Source organism: Neoarius graeffei, chromosome 1, assembly GCF_027579695.1.
Source record: "Neoarius graeffei isolate fNeoGra1 chromosome 1, fNeoGra1.pri, whole genome shotgun sequence".
Taxonomy (NCBI): domain Eukaryota; kingdom Metazoa; phylum Chordata; class Actinopteri; order Siluriformes; family Ariidae; genus Neoarius; species Neoarius graeffei.
Window position 1 is genome coordinate 44248748 of NC_083569.1, and position 20637 is coordinate 44269384.

Below are 20637 nucleotides of genomic sequence, written 5' to 3' on the forward strand. Positions count from 1 at the left end.
CACACCTGATTGTCATCCCATTGATTGAAAACACCTGACTCTAATTTCACCTTCAAACTAACTGCTAATCCTAGAGGTTCACATACTTTTGCCACTCACAGATATGCAATATTGGATCATTTTCCTCAATAAATAAATGACCAAGTGTAATATTTTTGTCTTGTTTGTTTAACTGGGTTCTCTTTATCTACTTTTAGGACTTGTGTGAAAATCTGATGATGTTTTAGGTCATATTTATGCAGAAATATAGAAAATTCTAAAGGGTTCACAAACTTTCAAGCACCACTTATATTATTTGGAAAGTTGTGAAGTATGGCTCAGGGTTGGGTTATAAAAAATATCCCAAACTTTGAATATCCCACAGAGCACCATTAAATCCATTATAGCAAAATGGAAAGAATGTGGCACCACTACAAACCTGACAAGAGAAGGCCACTCACCAAAACTCACAGACCGGGCAAGGAGGGCATTAATCAGAGATGCAACAAAGACCCCAAAGATAACACTGAAGGAGCTGCAAAGATCCACAGCGGAGATGGGAATATCTGTCCATAGGACCACTTTAAGTCATACACTCCACAGAGCACAGGTTTATGGAAGAGTGGCCAGAAAAAAAGTAATTGCTTTAGAAAATACATTTGGAGTTTGCCCAACAGCATGTGGCAGACTCCCCAAACACATGGAAGCCAATTCTCTGGTCAAATGAGACTAAAATTGATCTTTTTGGCCATCATGGGAAATGCCATGTGTGGTGCAAACCCAACACCCTGAGAACACCATTCCTACAGTGAAGCATGGTGGCGGCAGCATCATGCTGTGGAGATGTGTTTCATCTGCAGGGACAGGAAAGCTGGTCAGGACTGAAGGAAAAATGGATGGCACTAAATACAGTGGGGCAAAAAAGTATTTAGTCAGCCACCAATTGTGCAAGTTCTCCCACTTAAAAAGATGAGAGAGGCCTGTAATTTTCATCATAGGTACACTTCAACTATAAGAGACAGAATGGGGGGAAAGAATCCAGGAACTCACATTGTAGGATTTTTAATGAATTAATTGGTAAATTCCTCGGTAAAATAAGTATTTGGTCACCTACAAACAAGCAAGATTTCTGGCTCTCACAGACCTGTAACTTCTTCTTTAAGAGGCTCCTCTGTCCTCCACGCGTTACCTGTATTAATGGCACCTGTTTGAACTTGTTATCAGTATAAAAGACACCTGTCCACAACCTCAAACAGTCACACTCCAAACTCCACTATGGCCAAGACCAAAGAACTGTCAAAGGACACCAGAAACAAAATTGTAGACCTGCACCAGGCTGGGAAGACTGAATCTGCAATAGGTAAGCAGCTTGGTGTGAAGAAATCAACTGTGGGAGCAATTATTAGAAAATGGAAGACGTACAAGACCACTGATAATCTCCCTCGATCTGGGGCTCCACGCAAGATCTTACCCCGTGGGGTCAAAATGATCACAAGAACGGTGAGCAAAAATCCCAGAACCACACGGGGGGACCTAGTGAATGACCTGCAGAGAGCTGGGACCAAAGTAACAAAGGCTACCATCAGTAACACACTATGCTGCCAGGGACTCAAATCCTGCAGTGCCAGACGTGTCCCCCTGCTTAAGCCAGTACATGTCCAGGCCTGTCTGAAGTTTGCTAGAGAGCATTTGGATGATCCAGAATTGGATTGGGAGAATGTCATATGGTCAGATGAAACCAAAATAGAACTTTTTGGTAAAAACTCAACTTGTCGTGTTTGGAGGAGAAAGAATGCTGAGTTGCATCCAAAGAACACCATGCCTACTGTGAAGCATGGGGGTGGAAACATCATGCTTTAGGGCTGTTTTCTGCAAAGGGACCAGGACGACTGATCCGTGTAAAGGAAAGAATGAATGGGGCCATGTATCGTGAGATTTTGAGTGAAAACCTCCTTCCATCAGCAAGTGCATTGAAGATGAAACGTGGCTGGGTCTTTCAGCATGACAATGATCCCAAACACACCATCCGGGCAATGAAGGAGTGGCTTCGTAAGAAGCATTTCAAGGTCCTGGAGTGGCCTAGCCAGTCTCCAGATCTCAACCCCATAGAAAATCTTTGGAGGGAGTCGAAAGTCCGTGTTGCCCAGCGACAGCCCCAAAACATCACTGCTCTAGAGGAGATCTGCATTGAGGAATGGGCCAAAATACCAGCAACAGTGTGTGAAAACCTTGTGAAGACTTACAGAAAACGTTTGACCTCTGTCATTGCCAACAAAGGGTAGATAACAAAGTATTGAGATGAACTTTTGTTATTGACCAAATACTTATTTTCCACCATAATTTGCAAATAAATTCTTTAAAAATCAGACAATGTGATTTTCTGGATTTTTTTCCCTCATTCTGTCTCTCATAGTTGAAGTGTACCTATGATGAAAATTACAGGCCTCTCTCATCTTTTTAAGTGGGAGAACTTGCACAATTGGTGACTGACTAAATACTTTTTTGCCCCACTGTACAGGGCAATTCTTGAGGAAAACCTGTTTCAGTCAGCCAGTGGTTTGAGACTGGGATGAAGGCTGACATTCCAGCAGGACAATGACCCTAAACATACTGCTAAAGCTACACTGGAGTGGTTTAAAGGGAAACATTTAAATCTCTTGGAATGACCCAGTCAAAGCCCAGACCTCAATCCAATTGAGAATCTGTGGCATAACTTGAAGATTGCTGTACACCAATGCAACCCATCTAACTTGAAGGAGCTGCAGCAGTTTAGTCTTGTGGAATGGGAAAAAATCCCAGTGGCTAGATGTGCTAAGCTAATAGAGACATACCCCAAGAGACTTGTAACTGTAATTGCAGCAAAAGGTGGCTGTACAACATATTGACTTTGGGGGGTGAATACCTATGCACACTCCAGATTTCTGTTTTTTCATCTTAATTACTGTTTGTGTCACAATTTAAAAAAAAAAATCTTTAAAGTGGTAGGCATGTTGTGTAAATCAAATGGTGCTTACCCCCCCAAAAATCCATTTTAATTCCAGCTTGCAATGCAACAAAACAGGACAAACACCAAGGGGGATGAATACTACAAGACACTGTACATCAACATGGGAAATAAAAGAGAACACACAAACCAAATGAGGGAGAAGTGTGTTGACCTTCATAAGTCAGGGAATGATTATAAAAAATAGCTACTCACCTGAAATATCCATTTCTACTGTTAGGGTGATAATAAAACAGTGGACTCCACCTGGAACTTTTACAAATTTGCCTGGAAGAGGATCTAAGTTCATTTTGCCCACAAATACAGTAAGGAGGGTGAGAGAGAGAGAGAGAGAGAGAGAGAGAGAGAGAGAGAAGGATCACTGTTTGTGAATTACAAGAAAAAGTAAAATCTTGGGGTTTCCAAGTCTCCAAAACCACCAGCAGATGCCACCTCCATGCCAACAGCTTATTTGGAAGGTCTGACAAAAAAAGCCTTTTCTGTCACTTAACCACCAACATAAGCACATGAAGTTTGCAAAATGTGACTACAACTCTGACTGGAACCGTGTTCTCTGGTCTGATGTTACAAAAATGGAGCTTTTTGGCAATAAACACTCAAGCTAAGTTTGGTGTAAAAAGAAGGATGGCTATAATGAAAAGAACCCACTCATCTCATCTCATCTCATCTCATTATCTCTAGCCACTTTATCCTTCTACAGGGTCGCAGGCAAGCTGGAGCCTATCCCAGCTGACTACGGGCGAAAGGCGGGGTACACCCTGGACAAGTCGCCAGGTCATCGCAGGGCTGACACATAGACACAGACAACCATTCACACTCACATTCACACCTACGGTCAATTTAGAGTCACCAGTTAACCTAACCTGCATGTCTTTGGACTGTGGGGGAAACCGGAGCACCCGGAGGAAACCCACGCGGACACGGGGAGAACATGCAAACTCCACACAGAAAGGCCCTCGCCGGCCCCCGGGGCTCGAACCCAGGACCTTCTTGCTGTGAGGCGACAGCGCTAACCACTACACCACCGTGCCGCCCAGAACCCACTCCCAACTGTAAAATATGGTGAAAGTTCTGTGATTTTTTGGGGGGGTCTGTTTTTCTTCCAAAGGTCCTGGAAACCTTGTTAGGGTACATGGCATCATGGACTCCATGAAATACCAGGACATTTTAAATCAAAATCTGGCTGCTTCTGCCAGGAAGCTAAAACTGGGTTGTCATTGGATCTTCCAGCAGGACAGTGATTTGAAGCATATGTCCAAATCAACACAAAAATGGCTAGCTGACCACAGAATCAGGCTTCCACCATGGCCATCTCAGTCCCCTGACCTGCACCCCCATTCAAAACCTGTGGGGTGAGCTGAAGAGGAGAGTGCACGAGAGAGGGTCTAGGACCCTGGATGATCTGGAGTGATTGTGTAAAAAGGAATAGGCTCAGATGCCCTGCTCTGTATCTCTGACCTTCTAAAATGTTATAGGAGACTTAGTGCTGTTTTACTGACAAAGGGAGGTTGTGCAAATTGCAGGGGTGCCAATAATAGTAGCACATGTTTTTACTGAAAATAAGTATTCCTTGATGGGGGATTTGTTTTTCTTTAAATAAATTTATTTCAATTAAATGTTGGATTTTTCTCATTTTTTCAGTGTGAGATGAAACAACTTCATCTGATGAAGGGTGGATTTTTTCCAGCCCTTTTTTACTAATCTTTTGGGGGGCAATAATCATGTAGGGCACTGTATTTTTCATATGCAATTATTTCTGCACAGCTCCTAGACAATATTATATTATCCATCCATCCATCCATCCATCCATCCATTATCTGTAGCCACTTATCCTGTGCAGGGTCGTGGGCAAGCTGGAGCCTATCCCAGCTGACTATGGGCGAGAGGCATGGTACACCCTGGACAAGTCACCCGGTCGTTGCAGGGTTATATAATATTATATCATCTCATCTCATTATCTCATCTCATCTCATCTCATCTCATCTCATCTCATCTCATCTCATCTCATTATCTGTAGCCGCTTTATCCTTCTACAGGGTCGCAGGCAAGCTGGAGCCTATCCCAGCTGACTACGGGCGAAAGGCGGGGTACACTCTGGACAAGTCACCCGGTCGTTGCAGGATTATATTATATTATATTATATTATATTATATTATATTATATTATATTATATTATATTATATTATATTATATTATATTATAGGCGGCATGGTGGTGTAGTGGTTAGCGCTGTCGCCTCACCGCAAGAAGGTCCGGGTTCGAGCCCCGTGGCCGGCGAGGGCCTTTCTGTGTGGAGTTTGCATGTTCTTCCCGTGTCCGCGTGGGTTTCCTCCGGGTGCTCCGGTTTCCCCCACAGTCCAAAGACATGCAGGTTAGGTTAACTGGTGACTCTAAATTGACCGTAGGTGTGAATGTGAGTGTGAATGGTTGTCTGTGTCTATGTGTCAGCCCTGTGATGACCTGGCGACTTGTCCAGGGTGTACCCCGCCTTTCGCCCGTAGTCAGCTGGGATAGGCTCCAGCTTGCCTGCGATCCTGTAGAAGGATAAAGCAGCTAGAGATAATGAGATGAGATGAGATGAGATGAGATATTATATTATCTCTAGCCGCTTTATCCTGTTCTACCAGGTCGCAGGCAAGCTGGAGTCTATCCCAGCTGACTACGGGCGAAAGGCAGGGTACACCCTGGACAAGTCACCCGGTCGTTGCAGGGTTATATTATAATATAATTATTATAATATAATATAATATAATATAATATTATATTATATTATATTATATTATATTATATTATATTATATTATATTATACATACAGGACACTTTTTTGATGGAATAAAAACATGTATTCTATTCCTTTCTAGCGGGTTTCATTCACTTGGTTTGATAGCATGCAATATTGTTAGCATATCGCTTATCCTACATGTATTATGTCACTCTAAACAATGGAGAATGGGTGTTGAATATGGTTTACGATATTGCATGGTAGCCCTGCAATGATCTGGCAACTTGTCCAGGGTGTACCCCTCCTCTCATCCATAGTCAGCTGGGATAGGCTCCAGCTTGCCTGCAACCCTGCACAGGATAAGTGGTTAAGGATAATGGATGGATGGATGGATGGATGGATGGATGGATGGATGGATCTTGCATGGTTGTCAAGACATCATGATGTCACACGTTGGAGCTGATGCGAATATTCAGTGAGAAAGTTTTCTGCTGTGCATAAGCATTTCTTTGTTCACTGTCAGTGCCCGCAGTAAACCATCGCAGTGAATTGAAAATGCCATAAGATGCGTATTAAATGTAAAACTTCCGCGCTAGCGAAATTGTTCCATCAAATTTGTATGTAGAATAATAATAATAATAATAATAATAATAATATTGGCTGGCTTTTTTCATGGTATAGGAGATACATTTCATTCAGCTAGCATGATATTGAACGAGTCGAAGACTCGTTCAGTATCATGCTAGCTGAATGGAATATATCTGATATACCACTCAAAGCCAGCCAATATAATATAATATAATATAATATAATATAATATAATATAATATAATATAATATAATATAATATAATATAATATAATATAATATATAATTATCACTGGGTTTCGTGGCAAGGTGCAGGTGGCATAATATCATTATATCACTCAAGTGTAATGACCACCAATGGAGACACCCAAGAAGAAGAATCAACTTTCTCTATTATAAGACAGACTCACACATAGCAAAAGGCAATATGTGCCACTTTTGTTGCACTGCATGGACACATCTACATGGACAAAAGCATCAGTCAAGCCCAAGCTTGTCAAGTAAAGTTGACACCATTCTGCAAGTGGCCTGTAGGGGGTGGAATGCATTCACATTATAACTCCAATGCAAGTGATCTTTCACCTCACAAAGCAGTGAAAAGATCTATGCCAAGCAAAGCTGATCCTACTGGGCCAATATAGAAATTTGCTAATACAGTGAAGTAGCAGTTAGAGTCAGGCAACTAATAACAGGACTTCTTTTCTTCATATTTGTCACCAGGCCAACTTTGGGTTCTTTGGCATATTTGAAAAATCCTGGCTCTAGAAGAAGAGAGACAGCTGAACTGGTGTAAAAAAAAAAAGAAAGTATGGTTGCTGAGCACTGTTGGCATGTAAGTAGACATTACAGTGTAAGACTATTTCTCTGCTGCACAGCCACTGGTGTATCACTGCTTACAATTTTGGGGTCAGATACAGTAACTGTTTTACAGCACTATCAGGTACAGCCAATTTTACAGCACTGTTTGCATTTAAAATTGCTTTAGGCCATTTCTTCCTATAAGCTGCCACTTAGAGCCAATGGGCCATCTGCCAAAATATGCAAAAAAAATCACTTTTTTCTATCATTTGGTGAAAAGGTTTATGCATCAGGCAGTTGCATGGGCCCTCCTTTTGGCGTAAAAGCAAATATAGAAACTGCAATTTATGTTAAAGGTGCTGACTGCAAAGTTGAATTCTGGGCAAAATGTTCTATGTCTATAGCTGTTGGAGTTTCAAGATGTTGCGATGCTGTACACACTGTGTATCGTATGTGTCACTGTTTTGCAAAAATTGCAGAAGCCAGTGAGCAGCAATATCACGTGACAAGCATGGGGCATGTTTGACCTACTTTTAACCAAAACAAGTCAGCATGGGCAAATATGGTGGACTCCGCTCTCCCACCAGCTAAAAGCCAGCAGAAAAGAAAGGAAAGCCTGCCGAGTGACTGCAACTGCAAAAAGCAAGGTTAGATGACATGTAATTTTTCTGAATAAGTAACTAAATCATTCTAGTTGGTGCTTCGCTATCTTAGCCTTAGAATGCATGGGCTCAACTCCACGGTAGTGGGTATGGAGTTATAGGAGCCTTTCACGTGACATGAAGCCCAGTTTGGCATCTGTCTTGCAGCTTTTTATCTCTCTTAGCTCTTGCAAACAGGCAAAAGTCAGTCCAAGATTTACTCTTGTCCAGTCTCTTGTTTGGCCACTCTTTCTTTTACCATAATGTCCGTACTGAGAATACTGACCTTGCTTCTTTTAAAGTTATTAGCTAGTTGAATACTCCAAAGTGGTTAATATGTCAAATGGTGCCATAAAGCATTATGTAGTTCTCGTTGGGGGTTAGTTCTCATGAGAGCTTTCTCCAGGAAATCACCAGAGTTATACCCTGTCCACACTAGGGATTTTGTACTGATACGATACTACTTTCGTACCGCAACACCTGTCCACACTAGCAACTATACCGGTACTGTAGCGGTATAACTGTATTGGTACGAAACCCACAAATGTATGGGTTTCGTACCGGTACAGTATCGGTACTGTAGCGCTTCGCTGTAGTGTGGACAGATGAAGCGGTTCTGTATCAATACAAATATAATGCGCATGCGCAATGAACCATTCCTACTTCTTCTGGGTTATTCATACAATACAATACACCCGCGCTTTCCAGCTGTAAATAAAACGTCAAATTGGCTCAAAACTACCGTGGAGCTACATGGAGCAAAGAAAGGGAGGGAGGAAGGAAGAAAGGGAGGGAAGAAGGAAGAAGGGGAGGGGGGGAGGGAGAAAGGAGGAAGAGGGGGAAAAGGGAGAGAAAGGGAGGGGAAGAGAAGGAAAGAGGGAGAAAGTGAGGGGAAGAAGGGAAGAGGGAGAAAAGGGAAGAGGGAGAAAGTGAGGGGGAGAAAGGGAGATTCGTTTTTTTGTTTCTTTCTCAACTGCCTCGCGCGTTTAATACAATTCGACTGAATAAATGACCACCAGAAATACAGACTGTACACTGACAACAAAAAGCACACACACGTTGTTTCATCCGCCATATTCTCGGAAGGAAGTTACTTGGTAACCACGGAAACATTTCGCGCACGCGCATTTCAACTACCATGAAAGAAAACCGCAAACATTTCTCGCTAGTGTGGACAGATGCACTAAACTGTACCGGTATACTTTGTATCGATACAGTTATACCACTATCGTACCGGTATATATGTGAACACAGCTTTATAGTGCTATAACTGCCAAACCCAGGGCAGAGTCAAGATGGAAGACTAGCCATTCTCTCCATTACAAGTCAATCTACCATCAAAATGAGTTTGAAGCTAATGTTTTAAGGGAAATTCTGATCTAAAATTGTGTTAAGTGAAACAAAATAACAAAGACTGACAGATCTGTTGTCTATAATGTTATATTTCCACAGCTATGGAAGCTGTACATGTTTAGCCACTGTGGAGAAAGGAAACGGGTTCTGGAAGGAACCGGTGGTGATCAGCAGATGTTTGTAAATACTAAATGCTTTTTAGTGCACATCAAAAAACAAAAGAGTAAATTCTAGCTTTATGGATGTTAAATCTTCAAGACACAGTAATTTGCTGGGAATAAGTCTTTTATTTCATTTTGATGGTCTATGCTATAAAGAAATTTCAAATAAACATTTCAGCGTTTGATTAAATTTAGGTAAAAGACTCCTGTAGTGTTTCTGTTGTGGTTGGATACCATCAGGGTTTTTGTACACACTCTACATATTTAGTGTCACTGTGGGTGCTTTCCCAGCTGGCGCAGTAATAAACTGCTGTGTGACTTTTCTTCAGTATTGCTATCTTCAGAGCATAATTATCAGAATCTATCCTCACATCGAAGTCCTTTGCTTCAGGGTGGTTATTATCAAGAACAGGTTTGCTTCCACTGCTGACATACAGGATCCTTCTGAGACCTTCGCCGTCTTTCTTTTGGTACCAGTGAACATAAGTGGTGGATAAGCCAGTCACTTTGCAGCTGATGTACACACTTTTGCCCTCCTCTTTTGTCATGGAGAGATCTTTTTGCTCCAGTTTTACTCCCAGAACAGCTTCTGTAAAATAATAATAATAATGAGAAATTAATCAATCAGTAAAACAGCAATTCTGTGATCTGATACATACCTGTAACCAAAGAGAAGAGAACAGCATATATGGCTAGAAACATTTTGATTTGGTTGTAAAATAAAATAAGTTCTCAGTTCAGCACTCTTTTGGTTTCAAAAACTCTACTGCACCTGTTTTTGCATTAATGTGAATCTAGAACATGACTCTTTTCTTTATAATGATGTCATTTCCTGGGGTGGGGATTGGTCACCTTGGCAGCCAACCTAGAGTTGGTGTATTAGTTGTTTCCTGATTACTGAACACAAACTGTTTACCATTAAACAGTGAACCCTGTTTACTACTTTTGGGATGAATTTTCTGTTGACCCAAGCCACAAGTAATATTTTTTCGACTTGTAAATGTGTTTTAAAGTTTCAAATAAGAAAAAGAAAGAATTTGATAGGAATAAAAATGAATATTTTCCTTTATACTGAGAAACACTTCTGTTGCACTTACTTTGAGGACAAACTGCTCTAAGAATATCTGCTATAAATATATACAGACATGTTCATGAATATTTGGATTTTGACAGTGATTTTTTTAGTTGTCTATCACAGGATCTAGTAGAGTTGAATTAAATCATGAATATTACCTCAAAGTGCAAACTTTCACCTTTAATTTGATGGGATTTACATCCAAATCATATGAACAGTGTAGGAATTACAGCAATTTTTATATGTGGTCCTTCCTTTTTAAAAGACCGAAAGTAATTGTGCCATGTACTATTTGCATAGACTGATGCTGCCTTTTACACCTTTCGGGTAGACCCAAAGGCATTGCTTCTGGCTGACTATAAAAATAAATAATAAATAAATAAATAAATTAATTAATATATTAATTAATTAATTAAAAAAAAAAAAACATTGTCCACAGAGCAAGAAAAAGGGTTTATGCCCAGTGGAATGCTGAACTAAACTGGGGTAGTGTTCCTGATAACACTGCACTTCAGGGCTAAAGAGCAAGTTTAAAGACGCTCTGAAGCAACATTCGTTATCTCTGTTCGTGGTTTTCCCGAACATACTCTTAAGCAGGTCTCTGATTAGCAACTCTGAGAAGAGCTTCTTTGCAATGTGCGTACTAAAGGCATTAGCAGTTGCTAAAGGCATTAGTAGTTGCGAAATCCAGTCGATGAGGTCACAAAAATATTGTTTCCTGTTGTGGAATAATTGTTTTTTAACCAAACACCAATTAAATATAAAGTGCTTAAAATATGCCAATATATTGTATAGTTATAACAATTCGCACCTTTCAAGTTGTAGGCATGTTGTGTAATTCAAATAGTGCTAAACCCCCCCCCCCCCCCAAAAAAAAAATCCATTTTAATTCAAGCTTGTAATACAACAAAACAGAACAAACACCACGGGAGATTAATATTTTTTGCAAGATATAGTATGCCATCACCTGCCTCCCCAGACTACAGTGTCCCCCCAGCCCCACTGCCTCCTCATCCCCTGGACCCTCTCATCGCACCATTTCCCAGGCTGCAGGCAGTCAGAGTCTAGCTGGTTGAGAGTGTTAGTGCAGCCAGGAGCTGCTCAACATTGAGAAGTAGCAACTCCAGTTACTCTGAGACCTGCATGAAAAAGGGAGCAGCACCATCAAGAGCGGATGGGTCTTAAACGGGCAAAACTTGACCTGCTGGCCAGACAATTGGAGCTTCAGAGTGGATTCACTGGCGTGCAGCCATGATTGTTTCAACTGTTCTTCACAATGCCACGTTTGCAATATTTTGCCCTTACATATACAATGTCACAGGTGCAGCAATTTGTCACATTTCTGACACTAAATCAGATAATCACGTGCCTGATGGCGTTAAATTTGATTAAAATATGGTGATATCAGTGTGGCATTATGATATCCATACATAATTCTGTAACATATTGAAATATATTCAGACTGTTTTGCGTATATTTATTCAATAATTAACTCAATATACTTGCAATGTACAAGAAAAATAATTTAACACTGGCAGCTTATTCAACATCAGTTTCCGCCCACTGATTGTAAGGCCCTGTCCACACAGCAACGGATTCAGGTGAATCTGATAAAATTGTTTATCGTTTCGGCCTGGCGTCCACACGGCACCGGCATTTTGGGTGCCCCAAAACGAAATCTTTTGAGAACGGGTTCCAGAGTGGAAAAATCTGGCAACGGCGCCGTTGCGAAGTCGTCTGGATGAGTAGAACGGATTTGTTTACGATGACGTCACAACCACATGACTGTGAGTGCTTAACGCCGGGTAGAAGTGTAACGAACTCGATGCGAGTTGTCAACAAATCAAACAATCCCGCCATCAAAAATAGGGAAAAAAAAGGAGCGATCTCACCTCTTCAGATGTTGGTTTAAGTCCGACAATACACTCCTCAAAAAGGGCGTAGAAGAAAGTAATCCATCAACGTGTAGCATTCAATTTATTCCGGACCATTAAAGAATTCTGGAGGATATCAGAATGTTGGCGTACCGGCTTCCATCTACCCCCATTCATTCCTCTTTCCGCGTCTCCATTCAAAAAACGAGCACGTGATTTAAAGGTACTATATCCATAGGATAGGGAGTGAGAAGGTGTGTGCGTGTGACAGTGACAGGGTGAGTGAGAGGGAAGAACCTAGGCTCATGCTCGCCCTGAATTTCTCTTAAAGTGAAGGCAGAAGAACGTTCAGCGCCTGGCCAGGCTTTCTATGTATTAATTTACATAGATGTTTTAATATGAAATATAAATAAGTGTCTTAGACAATAGATACTATTTTACGCTACTGATTAATAATCAAAACTTTATGTGGCTGATGCTACAGAAGAAGGGGTTTATGCGCATGCGTCATACTTCTTCTATTGTTCTGGTGTCTCCGATGGGACCGTCTTACAGCGCACGTAGCGGTGTGGCATGTGTATTGCATCGTTTTCAGCAAACGTTGCGTTGCCATATGTAGCTGATATTTTACTGATCCGTTGCCCATGTGGACGCGATATTTAAAAAAAAAAATCTCGTTGCCGTTGTTGTGTGGATGTAGCCTTAAGCCCTGTCCACACGGCAACAGATTCAGGTGAATCTGATAAAACTGTTTATCGTTTCGGCCTGGCGTCCACACGGCACCGGCGTTTTGGGTGCCCCAAAACGAAATCTTTTGAGAATGGGTTCCAGAGTGGAAAGATCTGGCAACGGCGCCGTTGCGAAGTCGTCTGGATGAGTAGAACGGATTTGTTTATGATGACATCACAACCACATGACTGTGAGTGCTTCATGCCGGGCATAGACATATAAACATACGTAGACGCCGCCTTCTGCGTAGAATCATACGTCATCCTCGTCGCCATATTGGATGGGGCAAAGCGGAGAATAAAGATGCCTCATTCATGTGCTGCGTTTAACTGTACCAACAGGTTTACTGTCCAAACGAGATCACACAGGTGAGACTGGAAAAATACTTTTCATTGTATTTGGTCATTATAACGTAATTTTACGAACAGATTTTTCTGACTTTGTGGCTAATATGAAGTCTCGCGCATAATAGCCACTCAGTGAAACCTGTCTCCAAACAATTTATAATTTATAAATAAATTTATAATTTATTTCATAGCCTACCCAACCAATTTCACCACCAGCTGTCAGATGGTGATGGCACACTCAAAAATAGAAGAGATTGGAAGCATGTCATACTGTGAAGCAATCACATGGAGCAATCCCATTGTAATATGGTTTAATTGAATTTTTTCCATATAGCACTGTATATTGCAAAAATTGTTTTTGGAGACATTTTATAGATAGTTTTCACTGACGTCACGGCATTCCAGGGAACGCCCCCCAGCTGCCATCTTGGAGGGCAAACAAAATGGATCATCGCCATAACCGGCTACGTTATCTCGGACGAATTTATGAAGTTATATAGTCAGTTTTCTAAAATAAAGATCAATGTCGACAAAATCAAGCAACCAGAAGTATATAGATACATTAGACGACATCTCACGACAACTGGACTTTATTGGGGGAATTGACCCCTATGAAGTGGACAAAGATGCATTTTCAAGTGACTGTGCAGGGCTGCCAAAGCCTGAAACTGCCAAAGCCTGAAACTGACTTCATCAAACTTTAAAGGCTGTCTGATATATACAACTTTATATATTCACAGCGGGCGGCATGGTGGTGTAGTGGTTAGCGCTGTCGCCTCACAGCAAGAAGGTCCTGGGTTCGAGCCCCGGGGCCGGCGAGGGCCTTTCTGTGTGGAGTTTGCATGTTCCCCCCGTGTCCGCGTGGGTTTCCTCCGGGTGCTCCGGTTTCCCCCACAGTCCAAAGACATGCAGGTTAGGTTAACTGGTGGCTCTAAATTGACCGTAGGTGTGAATGTGAGTGTGAATGGTTGTCTGTGTCTATGTGTCAGCCCTGTGATGACCTGGCGACTTGTCCAGGGTGTACCCCGCCTTTCGCCCGTAGTCAGCTGGGATAGGCTCCAGCTTGCCTGCGACCCTGTAGAAGGATAAAGCGGCTAGAGATAATGAGATGAGATGAGATATTCACAGCGCGCCTTTTGGCGGATGCCGCCTGAATCGCGCAGATCTGGGTTTTTTTTTTTTTGGGGGGGGGGGCGTTGGGAGTGTCTGATTGTTTAAATCGGGAAGCTGCGCACATTTGCGCAGTCCTGCACACCGCTCAGGCTGCACAAATGTGCGCAGCTTCCCGATTTAAACTGTTTTTTTCTTATCCTTATACTTCCTGTTTCATGGACTGTAACAGATTTTCTTATTTAGTAATTTTAATACAGAATTTACTTTGAAATTATAATCAGACACTCCAACGCCCCCCCTAAAAAAAAAAACCCGGATCTGCGCGATTCAGGCGGCATCCGCCAAAAGGCATCCCAAACACAAATCAAATCATACAGAATAGACCTAAAATGTTTTTCAAAAATGACCCTTGCGTGAGTGAAGTGACAAGTGTCAAATAGAAATGTGACAAACGATCGATATTAAGTGTACATTACAATGTAAACGTACACTCAGCGGTTCCAGTTAGGCATTCTCCAGAGAGTGTTCACATGATGTTTCCAAAAACAAACTTAAACACAATTGATTGTTTATTTAAACAACTTACCACTTATAAAATGATCGGAGCAGACTTTGCTGTGTTTGGAAGGCTGATAATCCTTGCGGTTGATTCTCGCAAGCCATAGATTTCTCCTTTGTATGCTGAGTTTGTTTGCTCGCCTTCATGCTCCCGTACAGTGGGAATTCCATAAAAGCTCCGCTTGACTTCATCATCTGACCTATTACGACAGCCGTGAATACAACAAGTTTGCACCATTGCTAGCTTTAAATAGTAGTAATGTAACTATAAATGTAACTAATATATAAATGAATGTAACTCGCGCGCTACAATGTGTGCTCAGTGACCCGTACGGTAAGCTTGCCCTCCAAGATGGCCGCCACCAGGGAATCCCCGACTCTGTGACGTCATGTGAAAACTATCTATAGCCTATCTGCATGGCATTTAATGAAAGTGATGCGGAGACGGCACGGCACGGCTTCAGCAGCGTAAGCACAGCACATTATTCTACACGATCCCCGCTGAGCTCCAAAACATGCCTTGATGTGTAGATATCGTTAGTAGCCTACGATAGTAGCAGCAGAATAAAAAACAAAACAAAACAAGTTTCCGATAGCTTGATTCCGGTATAGGCCTGCTGCATGTTGAGGAAATTTAGGTCACACCTCCCACGGAATATTGACGGGTATTTCGCACACTATTTATAACCATCACATTAAAAGTTATATATGTTGTTTTGATGCCGGTTTGTTTCTCAAATATATACGTGTGTGTCTTAATGGGTGAATAAAAGGCATCGAGTTAAATATTATTGTAGAAAGGGGTTTTATGAAGTTCAGTCCATTTACTTGCATTGGTTTACGGGGAAGATTTGCCACATCCAATATGGCGGACACTCTGACGTATCCCAGGAACGGGCCACCAGGCATCGTACTTCTATTGTTCTGGTGTCGCCGATGGGACCGTCTTACAACGCATGTAGAGGTGTGGCATGTGTATTACATCATTTTCAGCAAGCGTTGCGTTGCCATATGTACCTGATATTTTACTGATCCGTTGCCCATGTGGACGTGATATTTAAAAAAAAAATCTTGTTGCCGTTGTCGTGTGGATGTAGCCTTAGAGTCCCTTGGAGGCGCATTCCATTCTGTGTATTTGGTTGTGAGGAGGCGATCTTTCTTGTGAAACCGCCGCGGCTTTAAAGCAAAAACAAAACAAACTGTTTCAGACTGTAAACCATGCTGCTGTAATATGGAATAAGAAAACAAAACCTAAGGGCATCTTCGGCGGACATTTAAACATACGCAGCATCATCCCAAAAACTGAACAACTTGAGCATTTGCTGACGGACTCAAACTTGGACTATCTGTGTCTCTCTGAAACATGGCTAACTCCAGCAACTCCCGTAGCTGTATTTAATGTTCCAGGCTATAAGACATTTAGAAAAGATAGGAATAAGGGGAAGGGTGGTGGGGCTCTGATTTACAGTATGTAAGGAAGAAAATACAATGCAAGCAAATAGACATTCATGTTGAAAATCTTGAGTGTGTAGGGGTTAGTGTCTCACTGTCACCTGAAATGTCTTTTGTTATACTTGCAGTTTATTGACCACCAAATGCTTCAAATGATTTCTTTGACAGCATTTTCTCTGTTCTTAAACAACTTGAAGGGAAAGAAATCCTGCTAATGGGTGACTTTAACCTAAACTGGCTTGATAATGCATGCAGGAAGAAGATAAAGAGCATTGCCAGTGCCTTTCAGCTGACGCAAATGATTAGTAAACCCACAAGAATTACGAAATCATCACAAACATTATTAGACTTAGTTTTTACCAATAAACCAGATAAGATTATTAAAACTTATAACTTAGTCACTGGTCTGTCAGATCACAATCTCACACTGACTGACAGGAAGTTAACTAAGTCAAGGTACAGGAATCTCAACTCTATAAGTCACAACACTATATCCTTCATTCCAAATAAAAATCTAAAATTAGTTGAGCATGATCTAAAGCAGGTACAATGGAATGAAATTATTGGAAGTAAATCATGTGAACATTCATGCAATGACTTGGTAACAACCTTTAAAGATATATTACTAAAACACACTAAAACACTGACACAGAAACCAAAATCAAAACAAAATCTCCCCTGGTTTAACAATGACCTCTGGGACCTAATGAAGAAAAGAGATGCCGCCTTAAAAACGTTTTTAAAATCAAGGTTGGTTACCGATAATTTAATTTTTAAAAGTTTAAGAAATAAAGTTGTAACACAGCTCAGAAAGGCAAAAGCAAACTTTTTCCTTGACATCATAAGAGATGCAAAAGGAAATAGCAAAAAACTATGGAAACACATTGACAAACTTCTTGGAAAGGAAAATCGCAAGTGTGGTAAATTAGAACTCAAAATAAACAGTAGTATTGTAGATGATAGCTTGGTTGTTGCAACTCATTTTAACGATTATTTTATAAACTCTGTGCAACAGCTAGGTCAGATATTTGGAAAAATAAGCACCTCACAAATACCCATTAGCGCTACATCCTCATTAACCTCATTAACCTTGGCACCCACAAATGAGTCAACGGTTGCAAAGATTTTATCTACGCTTACAAATAGTAAAGCAAAAGATATCTATGGAATGGACACTACATTGATAAAAAAAACATAAAGAATGCATAATTACCCCTTTGACTAAATTGGTAAACCAATCTATTGATGAATGCATCTTCCCTAGTGTATTTAAAAATGCCATAGTGACACCTGTGTTTAAAGCAGGTAATGCACAAGAAGTATGCAACTATCGACCTATTAGTATTCTCCCAGCCCTTTCAAAAATATTTGAAAGGGTAGTTGTTGAACAATTAACAGACCATCTTGATTATAATAGCCTTTTACATCCAATGCAATTTGGCTTCAGGAAAAAGCACTCCACAGAAACTGCCTGTTGCTATTTCATTGAGAAAATAAAAATTATCTTGATCAAGGAGGGGTGGTGGGAGCAATCTTCCTTGATCTTCGCAAGGCTTTCGATACAGTTAACCACGAGAAACTAATAAATAAACTAGCTAATTACGATCTGTCTGTTGACACACAAAAATGGATTAAATCTTATCTTAGTGATCGTTACCAGTGTGTGTGGGTTAATAGTGCACTTTCCTCATCCAAGGCATGTGAAATGGAGGTGCCACAGGGGTCTATTTTGGGGCCATTGCTATTTAGTATTTACATTAACGACCTCCCACTTGTATGTGACCGAGTTAATATTGTAATGTATGCAGATGATACTGTATTGTATGTGCACGGTAATAATGCATCTGAGGTTGCAACTATACTTTCAAATGAAATGAAAAGGGTTGTAGAATGGCTGCATAGCTCCTGTCTTGTCTGAAACACTGATAAAACGGTATCCATGTTCTTTACAAGCAAAACCAAAATCAGAAACTATCCTGAAATCACAATCAACGGGCAAGCCATAAAGAATGTAACTGAGTTTAAATACCTAGGCATCACTCTTGATCCAACTCTTAGTTTTAAATCTCATGTAAAAAAACTCAGTAACACACTGAAGTTCAGTCTATCAAATTTCAGATACATACGCAACTCTCTCACTACTGATGCATCTAGTTTATACTTAAATGCAATGATTATGTCTCATTTTCTATACTGCATCACAAGTTGGTCACAAGCCTGCAAAACGGTATTAAGACCCCTCAGCTCAATTTACAAAAGTGCCATAAAGATCCATGCCAGGAGAAAACGTTCTTACCACCACTGTCTTGTGCTTCGTAAATATAACATATTGAGCCTTGAAAATCTAATTAGGCATGCAAATCTCTGCCTGCTTTTTAAAATTATACATAATGATGCACCACCACCTTTGAAACAATTTATTTCTTTATGCTCAGAGGTATCAACACGTACCACTAGATCAGTGTCGAGGGGGGAATGTAGTGTCCCACTACGAAAGACTGCATTTGGTAAATCATCTTTTTCTTCTATAGCCACAAATCAGTGGAATAACCTCCCAACAGAATTAATATCCTGTACAAATTTTAAGTCGGCAGCACGGTGGTGTAGTGGTTAGCGCTGTCGCCTCACAGCAAGAAGGTCCTGGGTTCGAGCCCTGGGGCCGGCGAGGGCCTTTCTGTGTGGAGTTTGCATGTTCTCCCCGTGTCCGCGTGGGTTTCCTCCGGGTGCTCCGGTTTCCCCCACAGTCCAAAGACATGCAGGTTAGGTTAACTGGTGACTCTAAATTGACCGTAGGTGTGAATGTGAGTGTGAATGGTTGTCTGTGTCTATGTGTCAGCCCTGTGATGACCTGGCGACTTGTCCAGGGTGTACCCCGCCTTTCGCCCGTAGTCAGCTGGGATAGGCTCCAGCTTGCCTGCGACCCTGTAGAAGGATAAAGCGGCTAGAGATAATGAGATGAGATGAGAAATTTTAAGTCTTTTTCACATTTGACAAAGAAATGGATATTATCAACTCAATTATGCACACATGGATAGAAAAGGATAGTTAGGGCATTTTATTGAATGGTGTGTGTGTGTGGGGGGGGGGGTATGCAGATCTTGCACTTTTTAGGCTACATCCACACGACAACGGCAACGAGATGTTATTTAAAAATATATCGCGTCCAAATGGGCAACGATCAGTAAAATATCAGGTCCATATGGCAACGCAACGCTTGCTGAAAACGATGCAATACACATGCCACACCTCTAGGGGCACTGTAAGACGGTCCCTTCAGAGACACCAGAACAATAGAAGAACTAAGGACACATGCACATAAACTATTATGCGTGAGACTTCATATTAGCCACAAAGTCAGGAAAATCTGTTCGTAAAATTACATTATAATGACCAAATACAATGAAAAGTATTTTTCCAGTCTCACCTGTGAAAGGTAATCCCATGTGATCTCGTTTGGACGGTAAACTGGCATCTTTATTCTCCGCTTTGACCTATCCAATATGGCGGCGAGGATGACGTATGATTCTACGCGGAAGGCGGCGTCTTTAATGGTTCGGAATAAATTGAATGCTACACGTTGATGGATTAATTTGCTCTTCTACGCCCTTTTTGAGGAATGTATTGTAGGACTTAAATCAACATCTGAAGAGGTGAGATCGCTCCTTTTTTTCCCTATTTTTGCTGGCAGGATTGACTCTGCCCTAAGGGCTATTCACTCTCTCTCTCACTTTGCACCATTACACAATAAATATTCACAGTGAAAATATTTTGTAAGCGCGTTTCATGAACCAAGTTATAGGATTTGTTGACAACTTGCATCGAGTTCGTTACACTTCTACCCGGCGTGAAGCACTCACAGTCATGTGGTTGTGACGTTATCATAAACAAATCCATTCTACTCATCCAGATGACTTCGCAACGGCAACGTTGCCAGATCTTTCCACTCTGGAACCCGTTCTCAAAAAGATTGCGTTTTGGGCACCCAAAACGCCGGTGCCGTGTGGACGCCAGGCCTAAACGATAAGCAATTGTATCGGAGTCACCTGAATCTGTTTCCGTGTGGACAGGGCCTTAGTGTGCTTGTGGATGTGTGTAACTTATGGTGTGTGTGTTTGTGAGTGCGTGCGTGTGTGATTGTGAAAAATGACGCTGCTATGTATGCTTTATGAGGCTATCCACTTCTATTTTACTGGTCTAAATCACTACAAATTGCTCTAATGACAGATTTGATGACATTTCCTG

General features: G+C 41.3%; 1 protein-coding gene and 1 gene segment (V, D, J or C); both read right to left on the reverse strand.

The window, feature by feature from the left end:
• LOC132893336 (uncharacterized) overlaps nucleotides 1–20637 on the reverse strand; it is a 100364-nt gene that overhangs the window by 61591 nt on the left and 18136 nt on the right. The gene's annotated exons all lie outside the window — the stretch shown is intronic.
• On the reverse strand, nucleotides 9395–10014 carry LOC132893343 (Ig kappa chain V-VI region NQ5-61.1.2-like). The segment is given in 2 exon segments: nucleotides 9395–9836; nucleotides 9907–10014. Coding segments are annotated over 2 exon segments (396 nt in total).